Raw genomic sequence first — 20,159 nt, 5'->3', positions numbered from 1 at the left:
AGCCCCTAGGATGGTGATTTTTATGCTACACACATACATACGTATGTATACCTATATGTGTGTATGTATGCATATATATTTGGGGGTGATGCTACATGTATTTTGATTAAAAAAAGAGACCCCTTTCTAGCTCCCTTTGGGAACTGCTGGTGTTTGGTCCTCTGCATCCCTAGCATTTATGGGCCAGGTGGGAGATTCTAGGCAGCCCTTGCTTGGGGAGGGGTGTGTTACACAGACATGGCTCTCACACATGGGGGATGGGTTGTCTGTGCCCTGCTTCCTCTGTCTCAACCCTCTATGAGTACCAAAGCATGTTTTGGGAGATCACCTACCCAGCTAAACCTACCCTCTCCTGGGACATGAGAGTGTGTGTGGCAGGGTGGGGTTTTTATCTCGGTATGTGGGCAGTGGGGATGCACATGCAGGGGGTCCCTGACCTATTAACAAACATCCTGAGCTCTACACAATAGGCCCTTCTGTGTTAGAAATGGCAGCCTAATCCTGGGGACCATTTCTCGGCTATTGGTCTCCATGGAAACAACACATTTCTATCCCTGTGACTGCCTGCTTCATTCTGTCTCTATAGTTTTCTGCTCCATCATTAACGATTTTGGCATACAAATGAAATCACTTGGGCTATAGATTGTCAGATCTGAGTTATTTTTCACATTGAGTCCCAGCATCGAGGGACGGGGGAATCACCAAGGGTTGCCATGGTGAAGGTGTGACATCAGAGGAGGCCAGGGAGTCAATGGCAAGTACCAGAGGTGGTGCAAGCAGGCAGGCTTGGACATGTTTCGAAGGTCCACAGGACACTCAGAAAGCAGACCTGGGCAGCAGGCGTGGGATGAGGAGCCAGTGCATAAACGGTCTTAAAAATAAGCCACTTCGAGAGATGCTGCAGGCGGTGCCTACGTGTGTCATGATCATACCAATACCTCTGGCACGTTCATTGAGGTGACTGCCCTGCAAACCAGACCCCACCAGAGACAGGAATGACAAAAACCTTGATCTCTGAGCTACTTGGGTGGCCCAGGGCACCTTGTACCTGTCACTAAATGTAATCACTACCATCCCTGGACAGGCCAGCCCTCGACCCTGTTTTACAAATGAGGAAACTGAGGCTCAGATAGGCAAGCCACAACTCAAGGTCAAGAGGCTAGTGGGCAGTGACCTTAAGCCAGGTCTGGCCAATGCCCATGATTTTTCCATGCCACATGATCCCAGAAGAACATGTGGTCTGCGACTGGAGCCAGGTGTGTCAGAAAATGGAGGGGCTGAGAGGCCGCTTGGACATGAGCTCTGACCTGGGGGAAGAGGAGTGTGTGACCTTTGTCCGCCTCTACACAGTGTGGAGGTGGCCAAGGAGGGCTTGCAGACAGAAGGCAGCTCAGGCAAGCCTCCGAGTACTGTTATAATGCGGGTGTGATGACTTGGCAGTGCTGTGGCATGGACTAAAGAGGGTTGGTGCATGTGAGGTACCTGGCATGACTGCCCACAGTAAGTGTCCTGGGGCCACTATGGACACAGTTAATAACCCACTTGGTGACTTCAATAGACTTACTTAGGTGGGGTGATCACCCTGACCTGGACCCACCACTGTGAAGACTGGCTCAGCTGGTGTCTCTGTAGGACCCCTGTCCTCAGCAGACCTCCTAACCATGACAACAGAGTGTGGGTTTCTGCTGGAACTTCTCCATCCCATTTTTAAATTGGAGGGACAGAGAGTATCCCCATCCCTGAGAGCTGCTGTTCAGCTGGGAACAGAGTCTTAGCTTGGGGCCTGTTCAAATAAGCAGGGAGTGAGTGAGAGATCTGGGGCAACCTGTCACCATCGCCTCTCTCTTCATGGCCAGCATGTAGGCAAACCACAGGCGGGCTGCTTGCTAGGTGGGAAGAAACAACCCAGTGTCCACCAGCAGCTCGTGGCAAGGGATCACCCCACATACCATGCTGGCGAACAGCTCCCCGTCATCATCACAGGCCACCCCTCCGGGGCTGTACAACTGGAACCAGCCATCCTTGCCGGCTCGCACACTCAGCAGGCATGAGTGGACCTGGGGGCCAAGGGACAAACAGACGAATCCAGTCAGTTCTACACAGACAGGGACAACAGTGACCCATAGTCAACAGGAAAATGCTGATGGCCCAGAGAAACCACAGTCAGGGAATGGGTTGATTTCATTTAGCTCTGCAACCCGTCAGCCTTCTACTAAATTCCACAGAAAGCCTCTGTGGCCTCCATATTCTTGAGAAGTTGACACATGCGCCATCAACTCCATGGGACAGCAGCCAGTGCTGGCTGGGGAGCGGCTCTGAGTGAGGCAGAGCTGTGGCTGCCCTGGGGTGGAGCCACTCACAGCTACCACTGTCACCAGCCCTAGCTTCCTATGGCTCCCTTGGAGTGGGCTGTTTCTCCTCTCTCTAGTATCTGTCGAGGTCTCTGTCTCTCTCTCTAATCTCTGGCCTTTCCCCCTCTGTCAGGTCCCTGCCTCTCTTGGTCTGGAGAATGTTGCTGACCCTCATTCTTGGGGGTCTTTCTTTCTTGCCCACTTCCTGGCTTTGCTGTGTGGGACACTGTGTTGTCTCTCTCTTTCTCCATGTGATTCTCTTTGTGAGGTCCCATCTACACCTCCTTCTCTTAGTATTTCTCCCACTCTGTTGAAGGGTCTTGTCCACAGTAGGGGAAATTTCAGGGACCCAAAAGACCCTTCAGTCCCTTCCTAGAGCTGTGGGTATTTGTTCATGTGTGCACACTCTCCTCTCCAGTCTCTACTATGATCTCACATGTTCACACACACATACATGCACACACTTCCCTTGTTTTTTATGCTTTCCTTCTCTGTCCTCAGAAGCAAGCTGGAAGAAGGGTCTAATCATGTCCTTTGAGGACTGAGAGACAATATGCTGCCGAGTCACTTACTCACAGGTTTGCTAAGTTGGTTTGTTCCCCACAAGTAGGCAGAAAGCAAAGGCAGTGGGCTTTGACGTTTGTCTTGGAGTTGGGGGACTATCCAGCATTAACTTCTGTGCTTTCCAGAAATAAGGACTCAAGGGTATAAAACACTAACCAACAAATGTGGGCAAGAATTTAAAACGAGAACAACTTTGGTGTAATTTTGGAGGAGAAAGAAGGAGGAGAGAGAGAAGGGAGAGGACAATGAGAAAGGGCCCAGGGGGAGGGGGAGGACCAGCAGCCAAGAAGGGGAACCACGGCCACAGTGCCTTCTAGGGCTGTGGCTCCTTCCCAGGGCTCAGTTCCCTGGGGCCTCATGTGTGTGTCCTTGGCTCTGGGAAGCAGCTGGTACTACTTTAATTCTCCCAAATTCAAAGTTTGTGTTTGAAGTACAGGCTCCCTTTCTAGGAGAATTCTGAGACTCCATCTTCATGTGTGGTAAGGAATGTCTTAGGCTTAAAAAAAAAAACAAAACACAGACCAGTGCTAGTACCCCAACTCCAGATTCCTCACCAACCTGTGTTTTTTCCTACCATGTCTGAGGATGGCTCGTGGCACCAGGAATAGAACTAGATCCTTCTAGAACAAGGGTTTCCAGTGAGGCCTAGAGACCCCATTAGAACCTAGAAGGGCACTTGTTCAAAACACAGGATCTTGGCCTAGCCAGACCCAGGGACCTAGAATATTGAAAGGTAAGTGAACGATGAAACCCTGTAACTCGCTCTAGGAAATCCAGATGGGCACCTGAGAGACGGGGTTGCAGGTCAGGGAGATGAGCGTGAGCCTAGTGTGCCTTCAGAGCCAAGTGTGCCAGGCCCTGTGTCACTGGGAAATCTCAGGGACGTGGCTTGGTTTCTGATCTCTCAACTTTGAAATGAGGGTGATTCTGAAGTCTGAAGGGAGATAAGAATGGCCTCCTCATGGGGTTGTCATGAGGATGAATTGGGAACACACATGACACAGGGCAAGTGCTTCATAAAAGGCCTTGTCTACTGTTGAGCCCGGAGCACCCATGCAAGGGGCACAAAAGCCAATGACTGACTCCCAACCCATCCAGGCTCATCGTTTCTGGGGTGGACATGTGCCCCAGCTTTTCTGGAACTCTGGCTCTTCTCAGGTTAAGTTTGCCCCTCAGGGAGCTGTGGACTACCACATTCAGGAAATAAAAACCGGTCAGATTTAAGGTTTCATTCCCTTGATCTGCTGATCCCCAGAATGGCAGCATCACACAGAACCACAGTGCTGACTGGCAGCCCCCACAAAGGGCCCCTTAAGTCACAGCCTATGTGCCGGCCAAGCTCCAGCCTCTGGTTAGCCGAGCTGACAGTACAACTGACGTCACAGGTGACGCCACACAGGTTGGGGAGGCTTTCCTAAGTGAGGAGCCTCTACAGTCTACACTGAGGGGCATGGCAACAAGGTGGCCCTTGGGCAGAGCACTAGAAAGCTTCAGAGAGGCCCTCAAGGCCCTCACATCCCTGCTGCAGAGAAAGGCTCATAGGCTGGGTGTGGCTCATGGCATGTCTGGATGCCACCCCCAGTATTAGGAAAAAAAAAATCAGAGAAAAAGAAAAAGACTTACCTCTTGTCGAGGGTCTTCTGCAAACCTCTGAATCACGTATTTCAGCTCCCTGGAAAAGAGGAGACGTGGGCAGATCACTCACAGGCCTGGGTGGACTATGGCATTGGGCAGAGATGTAAAGGGGGTCAAGTCATAGGCTCACAGAAGAAACAGAGAACAGAAGCAAGCTGGATGGGCAGGTCTAGGAATATACAGTGTTTCCTAGGAAACACCTGGCAGAGCTTGAACATGGGTCACAAGGGACACCTCAAGAGGAGCCAGTATGGCTCATAGAATCCCAGAGAATGGGAAGAAAAGGGCTGGTGGTAGGAGAGGTGGTGGGGGAGGCTACCCCCACCCCAAGAGGAAGGAAGGGTGCTGCTTGCATACTCACTTAGTGAACTTCTCGTGTGCCAGAGCTCTGCACCAAAAACAAAAGAGAGATGCAGTTAGCAGGGGCCTTTGAACAGCCCAGCATTCCAGTTTTCTTCAGGGACATCTAGGCTTTAAATGGAATTCCGAGAATGAAGGGGAAATTGAGAATGAAATGCTGACATTTGGGCCCTACTCAAACCACCCAACCAAAGGTCTCCTTTGATGAGATTAGTATCTTAGTAATCTAAGTTGAGCTCCTACTGTCCCCAAAGCCACCACTAGGACCCCACACCTGTCAACATCCATGCTGCTAACCCATGCAGGTGCACATGGGCTCCAGGGACTCAGGTGTGTTCGTTAATTGTTCCACAATTAAGGCGAGGCCATACTAATTACCAGCACACATCGGCAGGCAATCAGGGACCATTCTTCCCAGCGAATTGCATCATGGGCCACTGTCAAACATGTCTAAGGGCCTGTGGGGACAGTGGCTTAGCTAATGACGCCATAGCCCTTCTGAGACAAAAGTGGCTCTCAGGAGTCACGTTTTTCTGCTCTCCAGTCCTTGGGGGTCCTGGGGGACTGGCAGGGCCAGCAAATGGGGCAATTACTGGGTGTAATGGCCCCCTCGGAGGAGCTGCATTTCATAAACACGGACTCACTAATGGGCTCCTCAGAGAGCTGAGCTGACTCCTAAGGCCCAGCCCCTTCCAATCTGTCAAAACAGACCGGAGGCATCTGAGGCTTGTTAGCTGATGCTCTCGGAGCAGGCTGTGACCTACCACACAGCACCGTTGGATTCAACAGATTCCACATCAGGATAAGGCAGGCAAGAGAGAGCAGGGGTCCATCTCTGACTGCATTCACAGTGCGCGGTGAGCTAATAACCATAATGGTTGCAGTGAAAGCACCGAGCCTTTTGCCCTACAGCATAGCAAGTGGCTGCGCAAGCATCAGCTTCGTTTTTCTGGTGCTAGGAATTGAACCTAAAGCTTTGTGCAGTCTAGACAGGCACTGTCCTCCCTCCTTCCTTCCTAAAACCAAAAACATGGGCTTGCTATCTATGTAGACCAGGATGGCCTAAAATTTACTGTCCTGTCTCAGCCTTTTGAATGCTGGGATTATAGGCATGTGCCACCACTGATGTATACCACATTGGTATATTATCTTTTGATTTTTTTACTGTGCCCTGGGAAAAGAAGGGCAAGTATTACTGTGCCCATCTGATGCTATCATAATAAAAACTACTAACATGATGGCTGGGCTGGGGTGCTGCAGAGGGCTTTGTCCTATTCTGAGCTCAGTCAATGCCTGTGACAATGCCATAAGGTCTAGATCTGTTCCCCAATTTTCAGAAGGCCCCATAGGGCCAGGACACGTCTCCATCTCTTGCTTGTGGGCTCCAGGCTCCCCACTGGGACCTAGTGTGCCTCCTGAACTGCTTGGCCAATATTAGGGCAGTTTTTCTCCCAGAGAGGCGAATCTTGGACATCACGGGACTTACTCTTTGGGGAATGGAATGGGTTGAAGCAAGCTGGCCAGAGATGGTCTCCAGTCATCGTAGTCTGACCTGGAATGAGAGGGAGTGACAGTGAGGGGAGACAGTGAGGTGTGGTCTTCCAGGAAGAGGCTTTCCCCATGCCATTTGAGTTGGGCCCCAAAATTACATGTGAGTCTGGTGAAGTCATATGGCACTGACTCTACCCTACCCACTTCACAAACAGTGTCCATGTCACCACAGCATGGTGCAAGGTCTACCCATGGAACATTCCAGACTTCTGGGCAGTCTAGCTCCGCAGGATCTCATATCCTCCTTGTTCTGAACTGAGGCTGTTGCTACTGTTAGTTCCCACTTTTTAGCCACCAGGGAGCATGAGGGACTCAACTAGGTCCCAGTACACAAGTCCATGTTGATGTCTTGGCCCCCGTGGCCCAGGACTTCACAATGTGACATATTTGAAGGCAAGACTTTTAAGGAGGTTGACAACACAAGTTTATTAGGATACTGGCCATACAGCTCTCACCTTTGACAACCAGAACCAGGCAGGAAAAAAAATCTCTAGACTGATGTTTGAGAAACAGAAACAACATGCTGTTAGCTTGGGTCACCCTCACAATCTATTGGAAACTTTGACTCTTGCTTCTGGACCACAGGTTCTCCTTTTGGGTGGATGTGGGTGGCAGTCATAACAATAATAACTAATATAAAAAGCTATGATTTATTTTGTCAGCACTTCCTATATGCATCACATTATGCTGAAAGCATTACGTCTCAGTTCATTACTCCTTGCCAGCACACAACAAAGTAAACACAGCACCATTCAGCAGATGAGGAAACAAAAGGCTCAGAGAGGGTAAGCAAATGGTACACACTTACACAGCTCTGGCTGAGCCATCTCCTTCAGGCTTCTGACTCCAAGCCCTAGGCTCTTACTTGGGCTAACTGACTGCAGGAGAGACCTTAGCAACATTAGACACCTGAGGAAAGGGAACTCAAACTCAAGCAGTCGGAGCAGAGGGCAACACGTCACAGAGTGCACAGTGGTGGCAGATGCAAGTTGCTGCTCCGAGCTTTACAAAGCCATGAAAAGGTAAGTGGGACTCAGAAGAGGGCATTCCAGGTTCTGCCACCCCACAGGGCACTCTACTGAGAAGAATACCCAGCCCCTTGTGGCACCTGTTCCACAGTGCTGCAGAGTCAACAGAGCTATTGCCACACACACCAACATGAGTTCTTACAGGTCATGTTCCTGCCACTCTACCCCAAGGGTCCAGGTGTGTGGGGCAGGCCGGCTTTTCAGCCCATGGACAGATGGGTCCATACCATGCAGTCAAGTTTCCAGGTGACCCCACTTCACAGAGGAGGGAAACTAAGGTTTAGAGATGCTTCATGACTTGCTACAATCCCAGCTGGTAGTTGAGATGTGACTATCTATGGGCGTTCCTAAGGCCATGGCCCATGTTCTCATGCCCAGTGCCCATGCTAACTGTATTTATAGCTAACTCCCAATCACTGTGGCTTTAGGGACATTGCTAAAGAGCAAGCCCAGAGGTGGCCAATTCTCAAGGACTGTCCTTAGCCAACTGTGGTATCTTTGGGGTCCCAGATCCTGACCCTCACAGAGTAAGGGCAGGTGCAGGTAGTCCCTTTGTCCTGCCATGCAGGAGCCCGGAGGAAGCTGTCTCTTGTCTCGTCTCCATGCTGAGCACTGGTGGTGATCTGCAGAGGGTGGCAGAATGGAAGATCCAGTGCACCCTGGGACTAGGTCAGTGACACAACCAGGGGCCTGGCTCCCTAGGAGCAGAGAAGATGTGAGGCGTTTCTGTCCTTTGAACAGCAGGTTCTGAGCTTGAGTGAGAGGACTGACGTCCTACCAGGGCACAAGGATCATCTGTCCAGCAGCTGGGAAGATGGCTTCCCTGGACCCCAAACCTGATTCTTGGTCCTCTGACCCACAGACTCGTTTATATTCAGACTTTAAGCTTCTTGCATCGGCCCTTCCACCAATGACTCCCAGACACTTGTAGCTACTAGTCATCACTTCCATTCAATACTAGCAGCGCTGACTTCTGCCTCTGGACAAGCTTTCTATCTAACCGAGGTTCTCACAGACACATAGTGAGCTATGCTTCATCTCCAGGACAAATACTTGCTTCCAACAACGTGAAGTTTAGATAACCCCTGGCTTGAAGCTTTTCCCATCCCACCGTCCTCCAAATGAACCCATGATAAAGTGGCGGCCTTCAGGACCCAAATCAAATGCCCTGGAAAGTTCTAAGGAAAGGCCCAGACAACATGGAAAAGAATTACCAGAAGGGCCTGGTGGCCCGAGATAAGTTGCAGCAGTGATATGAGCTGACATACAATAAACAAGTACTGTGCCCTGTACTGGACTCAGATTGGCTCACTTCATCTCCTGAACACCCACATGAAGAGGACGAGGGAGGGAGGGTGGTTTGGGCTTGGACTGCAGGGAAGCAGTGGCATGATGGAGAGGCAGCCCACTGCACTGTGCCCAAGGCTGGGAGCCCTGTGCATTCTGCCGCCTGTGGGACTTAGAGTCCAGAGGCTCTGGGAACATGTGCTTGGAAGTACTGATGTCCTTAGCTCCTTCCTAAGGGGTCATCCATTTGTGCAACTAGCTTGCCTTCCCATGACAAGATTCCCTCCTTGCTTCCTCCACCCAAAACTGACTCATGGTTTCTAGAAAATCAAAGCGTGACCTTGTGTGTGGCACCCACTGTATGTCACATCTTCTTCCAAGGCTTTCCCTTGTGTCAGCCCAGTACGGCAGGCACCAGTGCCACCCCACTTCACAGAGAGAAATGCTGAGAGGCAGTGAGGGTCAGCTCTGGCTCTAGATCACAGCAGGGAAGAGTCGAGCCTTGAACCCAGCAGCCTGGCTCTAGCACCTGGGCTTACCTAGCTGACAACCTGGCACACACGTGTGTGGAAGGCCACTCCCACATCACAGGGGCTCTTGCAGGTTCTTCTTTTCTATTTTAAGCTTTAAAGAATAAGATTTGTTCTATGTAGAAATGATATTAAATACAGAACTTTAAGCATCTCTAAATGCTCAAAATCACAGTGGGGCTCAGAGGAGGTAGAGGTGGGGCTCCTGGGGACCTCAGAAGCACGACATGCCAGCTTCCATGCAGCTGGGAGCTGGTGGTGTCCTGCTGGGTAGAGGTGGGTATGGATAAGTCTGTTTCCATGTTCCTGATGCTGGGCTGGAGGGAGGCTGGGGCCCAGAATGTGGCTGGGTCTGGGCAGAAGCCTTCTTGTTTGTAGCTCCCAGCTGGGGTTTGGGTTCCTGGTAACTCCTCTAGAACTAAAAGACAGCACGGGGTCAAGGGAGGCGCACTGCCCACAGTCAGGCCAGCAAGTTTCCATCATGGGCATTCAGAGAGTAAAGCTGGCTATGGGGTTGGCACGTGAGGCTATTTTGTTGCCTTAGGAGACATGGGGGCCTCTGACCACAGGCCACTCTCCTCTCTGGTCTAAGGTGGGCGGGAAGAGAGGAGGAAGGGCCCTGGCAGGACACAAGAAATCTGACCATTCACCCTTCAGGAAGAAAGACAAAGCCATACCTCTTCTGGTTTGGGGAACAGGGAGATCAGAAAGGAGATGATGTCCCAGAATCCCCGGGGCCCCTAGCAAGTCTCATCTGTTGCATTCTCCTTCAGTCCTCACATCAATGAAGCTAGCCTGGCTTTTGAGGGCTGTCTCACAAGTAAGAAATGGAGCCCGCCAGAGGTGATGCCACCTATCTCAGACCACATTGCTGATGAGGGGAAAGGCTAAACTTGACCCATGTTGGTAGTCACCAAGTCTTCAGGCTGCTCTCATGGGGGTATAACCCACTCAACAGATGCTGGCAGAAGCCCAAGGTGAATGCCAGCGACACCATCTACTCCCAGTTCATGGACTCTCCCATACGCCCTGGCTCAGCATAGGCACACGACAAACACTCGTTTGAAGAATGAAAGGATGGATGAATGCAAGCTATGTAATGGCACCCTGCAAAAGTGCTAGGCTCCCCCTACTGCAGACCCCACGCCAATCCACCTGGTGCTTGACCAACTCTGCCTCCCCAGGGCTGGCCCAATGTGTTTGTGGAATGGGTTTCCTTCTCGAGGATTGTCAGGGGAGTCGGTGGATCAGGTGTTTTTCAACAGTGTCTCTTCCAGTGATGCGAGGGGGTGAGGTAGGAAGTCAGGGCATGTCCCGCCCCTCACCATTATGGGGCTGGGGCCTGTAGTGCCTTTCACCCCCACAACACCCTGCAAGGTGCAGAGTGCACATCCCATTGCCTTTTCTACTTTAGACATAAATGCCAGTCAGCAAACTGATGAGAGTAAGTGGCTTATTCCAGAGAACCACAGGCCCAGCAGTAGAAACTTCCCATTCTCCACCTCCCACACCAGCCCTCTGAAGAAGGACCTATTTTCCAGACAAGAAAGCTGAGGCCCAGAGAAGCCATGAACACAGCTTATGGCTGCCCAGCAGATGAGCCACGCGGCTGTAGCTCGCCAGAACTCAGACATAGGCTTCCTGCAGTCCATGTGAATACCGCAAGCCATGGTGAGTCTCTCCTCTGTATGTGTTCTCCCTAAGTCAGCACTGCCTCTTACTCCTTATACTCTTACAACTGAAAACACCACCACACTGTGATCATCCACTGTGGTAACCCCCACCACCTACGGGGCCCATGCTGGGAGGTGTCTACTCTGGCCTAGAGACTCCAGCCACCCCCTCCACCCTCACCGATGCACCAAGGCAGTGTTCCTCCAACCAACCTAGGCGCTCTCTCAGACAGGCCATACAGTCCACCTGTGGCTTACTACACGGTACCTAGAGAACCTAACACAGCACTTGGGAGCTCTCTGGGCTGTGGGGATTGTTTGGATCCAACACACTGGAGGACCCAGTGAGCCAGAGCCCAGGGAGCCAGCATGGTTCAGGAAGGGGTTAGGAAAATAAAAAGTTATTGTGCCCAAAGTGTGTTCTGAGCTCTCCTAAGATTGAAGAGGCTTCTGGAAGCATATGCTCTACTGTGCAGAGGCTGGGTGTGAGCAAGAGACGAAGCCAGTCCCACCCTGGCAGGACACCTCCAGACTCTACTCCAAGGACTGTTCCAGGTCTGGCCTGGCCTGGCCTCTGACCCCACCCACACCCTGGCAGCTGAGTCTGGCAGTCAGGCAGGAAGAACAGAGCCCTCATTCACAAGCATGTTTATGAAGGAGAAAACCTCTACCAATGTTGTGCACTCAGAAAACATCAAGAGTGAGGAACCAGATAGCAGGGGACCTGGGGTATCCAGTTATGGCAGGAAGTAGCCTCATACCATCTCTAGCCTGTTTGGTACCTGCCTCCAGTGGAGCTGAGGAGACGCCATTTGTCAAGAGCCTGGCTGGAGCGGTTCCAGCCAGGGGAAAGGCAGGATTCCTCCCTACCATGAGGAGACCCAGGGCTGAGCTTGGTTCTTGCACGTTGAGAAGAGTGTGGAATTTCCTTCTCTAGGCTGCGGGATTACTGAATGAGGAGAGGCCACCTCCAAATTCTCCCTCAGCTTCAGGAGTCCATGGTGTGGCTCCTTCACAGACTGCACAGTCCTTGTCAGGGAACAGGATGCCCCGCTGCCTCCCACCTGTTTGCTCCACCAGCTGGCCAGGCTGCTGGAAGCTCACCCCTAGCCCTGAACCTAGGGCATGACCCAGGCAGCAGCTCAACCACAACTGAGGGTGAAAAAGCACTACACAGCTGGTGACACTGCAGGGTGCCAGGGAGCCCCCACCCACACTGACAACACCCCAGGGCCAGGCTGCCAAGAGTGTACCAGTCCCTAGTCAAGAACCTGGCGCCACTGGCTTTACACAGACCCTGCGTGTTAGAAAGCACCCAGCCCTTGGGTCTGGGCCTCCTGAGAGAGGCAGCAGGCCTGAGAGAACTGAAGGCAATGAGGCCTCTGCTGAGCATCTCAGAACTCAGCCAGGCCCAATGGAGAAGCCACTGAGGTCCCCAAAGCAGGGCTCTAGAACTAGGTGCCATGGGTTTGAGAGGGGCCTGAGGTGGATGGCAAGACTCTTGGGATTAAGAACCTCCATTCTAAGGTCAACCAGCTGAGGCTCAGGGAGTGGGACGTCCAGGGACATAGCTGGGAAGTAGTACCACCCAAAGTAGAACAGAATCCCACTGCCTCAGAACTTCTTTCATGGTTCACATGGAGCCTGACCTGCCTGTGGCGAGCTTTTCCAGGACGAGGCCGAGGGCACCCAGGACTCTGGCATAGTCTACTAGAGCTGTTGGGCAAAGAGATGCTGCCTTGCAGAGGGTGTCTACATGCATGCACAGCCGTGAAGATACTGACAACACCCTTTCCAAGACATATTTCCATACCCTCCTGCCCCTACATAGACATGTGCAATTATACTCAAAGTCACTCAACACACACTATGGCATAACCACACCCAAACATGCACGTCACACACAGAAACACATGTGCCTATCCACCTTTCTGTGTAGTCATCCATACACAGCTGCTCATACACAAAGCTAGCATGAGCTAGACAGATGAACAGTTGCACGTTTAATACACAGAATTAACACACATACACACACCCTACAGAAGTGCCCTTGCATAACCACATCCAGTTCACACCTGCGCCCTCACAGCCATGTTGCTGACATACAAAGAGCTCAGAACACACATGTGGACACTCACGTGGTCTTACACACCCTCCTCCAGATGTCAGAAGGTACAGGAATATCCACATTCCCAGACACATGTGGACACCCACATGCTCTCACACACCCTAGCAGAAAGATGCACATGTAGAGGCACATGTACGTGGCAGATATATGCACCCAAACTCACACACATACTTGTATACACAAATGCTTTCATGAGAGTAACCTTCAGCATACACATACTTAGCCGTACATGCACAACACATGTGCATAATCATGTGCACACAAAAATATGCCACCTGTGTACACAACTCCCACTCCATGTATGCATCCTGATCACCAACTCACAGCCCCACTTGCTTCTGGGTTTTTTTTTTTTTTTTTTTGGCTTTTGTTGTTTGGTAGGTTTAAGACAGTCTCATTCTGTAGCTCTGGCTGGCCTGGTACTTACTACATATCCCAGGCTGGCCTTGAATTCATAACAATACTCATGTCTTAGCATCCCAAGAACCGGGACATGCTCATTTCTGCACATTTAACATACCCCCGAGTGTGCACCCTCACAAACAGGTCCCCTTGGACACACTTGCCTCTCTAGGACCCAAGCCAACAGGCAGCTGTACTGGCCCACCCACTACCCATTCAGTGGCAGGCTTTTGGGCACTCACAGCAGCTTGAGGATCTCCACGTGGCAACCAAGTGTGCGGCCGGCCTGGGGGCCCAGCTCGATGCTCATGGTACCACAAGCTGGGCTCACCATGAGGCAGTCGATAAGGTTGGGTTCGCTGTCGTTGCCCGTGCTGGCTGTCAATGCGGGCTTGGCAGTGCTGGTGCGCTCCACCTCCACGTGAACCTCACTGGAGGCCACAACCACTGACTTGAGCCGTGGCTCAGACATTGTGGCTTCCTGAGACACCAGGTCCGGACTGGGGTGAAGCAGGCGCAGAGGTAAGGTGGGCTTCCGGTCGCAAGGCTGCTGGCAGCCATTTCGGATCTCCTTCAGGCTGGGAGAGTTGTCCCGGCTGTGGAGGAAGAGGAGGCTATAAGCATGGGCACCAGCACGCCTGAGGTAAGCTTTGGCAGCCACACCAGGAAGCCCAAGCACTCAGGAAGCTGAGGAGGGAGATTTGCTGTCACTGCAGGGCCAGCCTGGGGGCCCTGTATCAAAGAGCAAAGACAAACCAGAGGGGCTGGAGGCACGCAGCATCTTTTTCCGCTTGTGAAGCATGCCAGCCCAGGGCTCCACTGCAAGACCAACATAAAGCTGAATCCATCAGTGTGCCCGTAATGGCAGGTGGAGCCAGGAGAATCCAAACTCTCAGGCCAGCTAGTCTGACAGTAGTTTGCAGCTGGGGAAGTTTGTTTGCAGTGGCAAGCGACTCTATCTCATAGAAGGTAGTGCACAGATGCCTAGAAGTTGTCCTGTGACCTACACATGCATGCAGTGGTATGTGCTCATGCATGTGTGAGCACACACACACACACACACACACACACACACACACATAAAATATATAGAAGCCGGACGTGTTGGTGCATGCCTTTAATCCCAGCACTCGGGAGACAGAGGTAGAAGGATAGCTGTGAGTTCGAGGCCATCCTGAGAATACAGAATACAGAGTGAATTCCAGGTCAGCCTGGGCTAGAGTAAGACCCTACCTCAAAAAAAGAAAAAAAAAGAAAGAAAGAAAGAAAGAAAGAAAGAAAGAAAGAAAGAAAGAAAGAAAGAAAAGAAAAGAAAAGAAAAGAAAAAAGAAAGAGACCCAGTAAAGGCTGTTGACAGGCCCAGATTTCATGCGTGTTCATGCACCAGAGTACTGTAAGCCTCCCTGAACATCCCTGTGGCAAGGGGGTGATGGAAGAAGAGGCGTGAACTGTACTGTGACGCTGCTCAGTCCTGGATTGCGAGTGCCGAGCAGGCTGCCTGTCTCCACAGCCCCAGTACAAACACCTACTGAAGAAGGCCCAGTGAACATTTGCTTCCCTGTGACAGCCACGTGGCTTCTGGCAGTCACCTGTCTGGCTCCTTCCCAGACATACCTGTGGTTCTGCTCCTACCTGTATCTTATGGCCAAGGTGCCCCTCCAAGTAAAGGATGTGCAATGTCTACCCTCCAGCTAGAACCTCACAGCCCAGCTCACGGCTCCCCAAATCCTACATCGCAGACTGAGCCTCTTGCTTCACTTTATCAAGCCTGGCATGATGCCTGTGCCACATGTCACTAGGTATTCACTGAGGAATTGTCTCTTTGGACTGCTAAAGCCACACCTGCTTAGAAAACATGGAGCCAAACACAGTGAAGTCAGGTCACTTTGTGGCAGAGACTTGACCTGGTAAAGCCCCTTCTTTCACTAAATGTTACCAGTGCTGAAGGCTCCCTCACAGGTGCTTACAGACACCATCTCTGGCAGTTTTTCTCAATCTCCAAATCACGCAGGCAGCTGGGTTCTCTGCTCTCATAGCTCAGGTCCCTCCCCTTGGGGAAATCTTCTAAGACCTTGTACAGGTCCTCCTTCAGGAAGTCTCCCTTGATTTCCTCTTCCTGCCACTGGCATGTCGCTGCTTAAGCTTCTAGATGACAGCTTTTCACCCTGCTGGACACTAGAACCCCCAGGCATTTACTAATACCCTGAAGCCCAAAGGAGTTCCAACGGAGGAGGCCACGTAAGGGATTCTCAGGGCTCCCACAGGCTGTCAAGGTTGGGATTCCCAGCTCCACATGATTTTGAACACAGCACCATGGAGTGATTAGAAACAGCTGCTCATTCAGAGCCTGCCAAATATGCCACACGGATGTGCTGGTAGCCCCCAGAAGCCAACACGCGTCCTGGCAGGCAAAGCTGGGCCTTGCACTAGCACTGCACATGGCAGTGCCACAGCCGTGGGCAGAGCTTGGACAGATGCAGAGGAGGGCCAAAGTCTACCTTGCACCTGCCATGAGACGAGGCCAAGCAGAGCCCACTGAGGGAATGCAGTAAATTCACATTCATCTTCGCTGAAGAAAGCAATCATGGGATCTAATAAGCCTGAGAAGTCCATGGTGGGCAGAAAGCCGTGTGTGGTCTGTGGGTGGGGCTCGGCTATTGGGCTCAGACCTCATTTGCTCCCTTAATGCTCAGTACTCCAGCTCCCTTTTGTTTGCTTTTGTGGGGGTCAAGAAGTGGATTTTCAAGGCTACTTGGCTCCCATCAGTGATTTTCCAGAGAGCCATGCTAACCTGGGTCAGGCTGTCTGCTCCGCGTGTGGGTACATCGTGTGCTCATCTGTAGCTACGGAGCTGTGTGGATGCCTGGAGGATGCTGCAGTTTTTTATCTGAGCAGGGCTAGCCAATGTGGCGTGTATGTAGAGGGGGGGAATAAAAGAACCAAATCCAGAAAAAAACTAATTTGGCAGCATTAGGCTTGGGGTGGAGGAGTAATGGTATCAGTTAAGACCCCAACTCCCATGGGCTCAAATGGGTTCACTTTACCCAGCTGGTCAGCCTGGTCAGGAGGTGGAGGACCCATCTTTCCATCCCCAAGGCTTCATCCAGTCATCCCTCATGGTTGAGGTTCTGCAGCTCATCCCTCAGCCAGCAGCAACAGGACAGACAGCAGGGGGGAAATCACATCATGTTTCTCCTCCTTCACTGAAGCCTTCTTGTTGACTTGCCTATTTTGTCAGAGTATCTCCCCCCATCCACTGCAACATGGACCAGTCCTGCTCCTCAGTGTTCCACACTCAGCATCAACTGGAGCCTGTCAGTCTCGGCTGTGCTCCCACTTGCTGAACCTATTAACACCACCCCAGGAGAGTTTCTTCCTCTTCTGCATGTCTCTCTCTCTTTGCTCCACAGCCTTATTTCCCCTAGTCCCTCCCCTGCAGGGACCCTGTTTCCATAGGTAGAGAAACATCTATAGTTTAAACATGTAGACACTTAGGTCCCCAATCCAGACATGCCACAACCCAGGATTCTGCACCTCACAGGAGCGAGGTGACCCTGAGGTAGGTGTTCAAAGATCACAGAAGGAAAAATACTGGCAGTTCTGTCACTCCTGGGTCTTGGTCCATATTGTTCCCTCTGCCTAGATCCCTCCTTTCCTGCCTCTGGCCTCCCTAACAGCCAAGAGGACTCCGTTTAAATAACACATACCTAAAGGACCAATCCTAACCTCCTTTGGAGCAAGAGTTCTCCATTCTGGCTGTGGGAGTCCAAACAATGTCAGGGCTACCTCAATGCCTTCATGGAAGTAGGTGGAGCCTATGAGTCCTCTCCCCTTCCATTTTTTTTTTTCTCTACAGCTGTATGTGCCCTGTATGGTGTTGGCAAAAGCCTAACATTCACTTCTCCAAGAAAGAAATCCCAGCATGCAGTGTTTGCCCATTGCCTGGGTGTAAATTCTACTCAGCTTTTGACTTCTGGCTGCCAATGAGATACCGGCACCAACTACTGGGTGGGAAGGGACAGATGTGCTTCCCACAATAGGGACAGGCAGCAGTTGCTCCAGCCCACCTTAGCATGGCCTTCATGTGTAAAACTCCTATGCATGGAGCTTGGCGAATGTTCCCACCTGTCTTTAGAGATGACAAACTGGGTGGGATTTTATCTTGGCTCTGAGCACACCGGAGCCACTGCAAACGTGGTGTAATGGTGAACAGGGTCTCTCCCCTCTACCCCATTTATGGGAGTGGAGGACATTTCCTGAAAACCCAAACTGTAGACCCTATAAAACCCCCGCAGGAGCAAAACTGCCCTAGGTGAGGAATAAAGCAGGATTCCAGAGGTCTCCAGTAGCCCAGTGACTTTCCCACACTCCATTCCCAGCCCTCACCCCACAGGCTGCCATGCCTTGGCCTCGTTATGATTAGCTTTTGCCTACTCTTGAGCTTTCTGTAAAAAGAAACACAGCATGTATCTTTTTGGTCTGGCTATGTTGGGATGATGCCCAACTTGGCTTGCTGCTACACTGGCCATCATTCTTCCAGCTATGTGCTGTGCTTTGTGGGCTGTTTGCAGCCTGTTTACTCGTGTTTTCTTATCCTCATTCCCCTGCTGTGGGACTGGGGACACAGGCAAGTATTTGGGGTGGGGCTGCTATAAACAAGTCTACATGTTATGATGACTATACTGAAAGATGCCAGGAGCAAACTTGCTGCTTCACACTGAGATTCTGAACCTTCCCAGCACAGGTGTCCAGAGTGGCCTGGGGAAGAGGCTGGGAGAGCAGGAAATGGCAGGGGAAAGAAGCTGGAGTGTGTGTGTATTTCTGTGTATTGTGTGTTACATGTCTGCTCCGAGTCAGTGTGCATCTGTGGTTCTGTTTGTGTGTCTGGGATTGTGTGTGTGTAGTATGCTTGGGTATGTGTGTTCATATGTGGAGGCCAGACAACAGTCTCAGGTGTTGTCCTCAGGAACACCGTCCACCTCACTGGTTGGGAGCTCCAGAGAGCCATCTGTCTCTGCCTCCCAAGTGCTGGGATTAGAGTCATGCCAACACCACACCTGGCACTTGTGTGGGTACTGGGGACAGAACTCCTTATGCTTGAGAGGCAAGCACTTTACCCACTGGGCCATCTCCCTAGCCCATGCGTATGTGCACGTACCCATGTGTGTGTGTGTGTATGTGTGTGTCTGTGTGTTCTGTGAGTCGCCTCCTACAGTTCCTCCTGCTCCTGTCTGGCCGGAATATGCGATGTGCACAATCTGCTCTGAAGCCAGTGTTGGGAGCCGTGAGCGATGGCTATCTGCATACTGGTTTTTGACTCACTTCTCTATACTTTTTTATTCTCCTTTTACATGCTGGAGGCCTTAGCGCAGGCCCTTGGGTAGGAGCAGCACACCTTCATGTTGACCCTGGGGTCTGCTCACCCAGTCCTAACAAGGAAAGGGCAACTACTGGATGTGGTCTGCTTTCAATGTCAGAATTTGGACAGGGGCGTCAATAATAGCAGTCACCCCCTCCCCGTGCCCTGACGCTCAGAAGCACCTTCTTATTTACCATGACCCTCTCCCTGTCCTTTTGCTGAGTTTTTTTAAGTCCTCCTTGAAGGTTCCAGTGCCTTTTCTTTGAGACAGTCCCGAAGCACATACTGCGGTACCCAGCTCTAGTGGTGCTGGATCTGCGTGGGCTCCTTGGAGTTGTGAGCACCCGGGCAGCAGTGGCAGACACCACCACGCCCCTCACATGCCATCTCTCAGTGACAGAAAGGTCCTTACAGAATGAATAATGGCACCCGTGTCCCTTTGAATCCCAGGGCAGCCTAAACCACAGCCTTAATGAGTTACCCATGTCACACTTTCAGTGGGATGAATGAGTGCATCCTGTCCAGTCTCTTGGGCCAGGGATCCCAATGTGGGGACACACCAGCTTACTCATAATGATCACCTGGTTCCATCCAAATCCTAGGCTCAGACTTTGTTCCCAGAGGGTCCTCTTCCAGGCTGTGACACCACAGTGACCCCTTCTGACTCTCACTCTCTGCTTTACTGGGTGTGTCTCCATGACCACGGGTTCAGTGAGGGAAGATGTTCACAAGCTCACTCACTCTTTGCCACCAAAAGCTGTGCTCATGGGAGCAGGTGCTCAAGAGAAGCAGGAAGACTTGCAAGGCGACAAGGCCTCCCTCCCTGCCTTGTGTGCGGACAGGTGCACACCTGCACACTCTACATGGGCCTACCACTTCCTTCTCTCATTTCTTTTTTTTTGAGACATGGTTTCACTATGTAGCTCCGGCTGGCCTCAAATTTGTGATGCTCCTGCCTCAGCCTCCAGTGTGCTGGGACGACAGGTGTGTGTCATTATACCTGGCATCACACACCCTTCTCCGTGCCCATGAACTCTGGTCACCTGGGCCCGAGGTGGACAGCCTCCCCCGACAGTACTGGTTCAAGAGCCCAGGCCTCACACAGCCTTCCAGCTGCTGGTACAGTCGCACCGTCACAGGCCCACCCAGGGCTGGGCCCACGTTGATGGGGCAGGGTAGGTGCCAAAAACCATGTGGCCAGGCTGGCAACCGCCATTCCACCTCCCTGGTTGGCCAGACAGGCCAACCTCTTTAGGGACACACTGCTAGGACAAGGTAACAGCATGTCTCT

General features: G+C 51.7%; 1 protein-coding gene across 2 annotated transcripts in view; it reads right to left on the bottom strand.

Moving 5' to 3' along the window:
• Positions 1–20,159, bottom strand: part of LOC101595443 (c-Maf inducing protein) — a 231,415-nt gene that overhangs the window by 8,067 nt on the left and 203,189 nt on the right. For both annotated transcript variants that reach the window (XM_004659587.3, XM_045130070.1), the window contains 5 exons: positions 13,752–14,105; positions 6,397–6,462; positions 4,912–4,938; positions 4,539–4,587; positions 1,950–2,057 (listed from right to left, as the gene is read on the bottom strand). In XM_004659587.3, the coding sequence (XP_004659644.1) occupies positions 1,950–2,057; positions 4,539–4,587; positions 4,912–4,938; positions 6,397–6,462; positions 13,752–14,105 (604 nt within the window). The remainder of the gene's footprint in view (positions 1–1,949; positions 2,058–4,538; positions 4,588–4,911; positions 4,939–6,396; positions 6,463–13,751; positions 14,106–20,159) is intronic.

The sequence above is a fragment of the Jaculus jaculus genome, chromosome 1 (assembly GCF_020740685.1).
Source record: "Jaculus jaculus isolate mJacJac1 chromosome 1, mJacJac1.mat.Y.cur, whole genome shotgun sequence".
Taxonomy (NCBI): domain Eukaryota; kingdom Metazoa; phylum Chordata; class Mammalia; order Rodentia; family Dipodidae; genus Jaculus; species Jaculus jaculus.
Note: the sequence above shows the minus strand (reverse complement) of the source record. Positions and strands in the feature narration are given on the sequence as shown.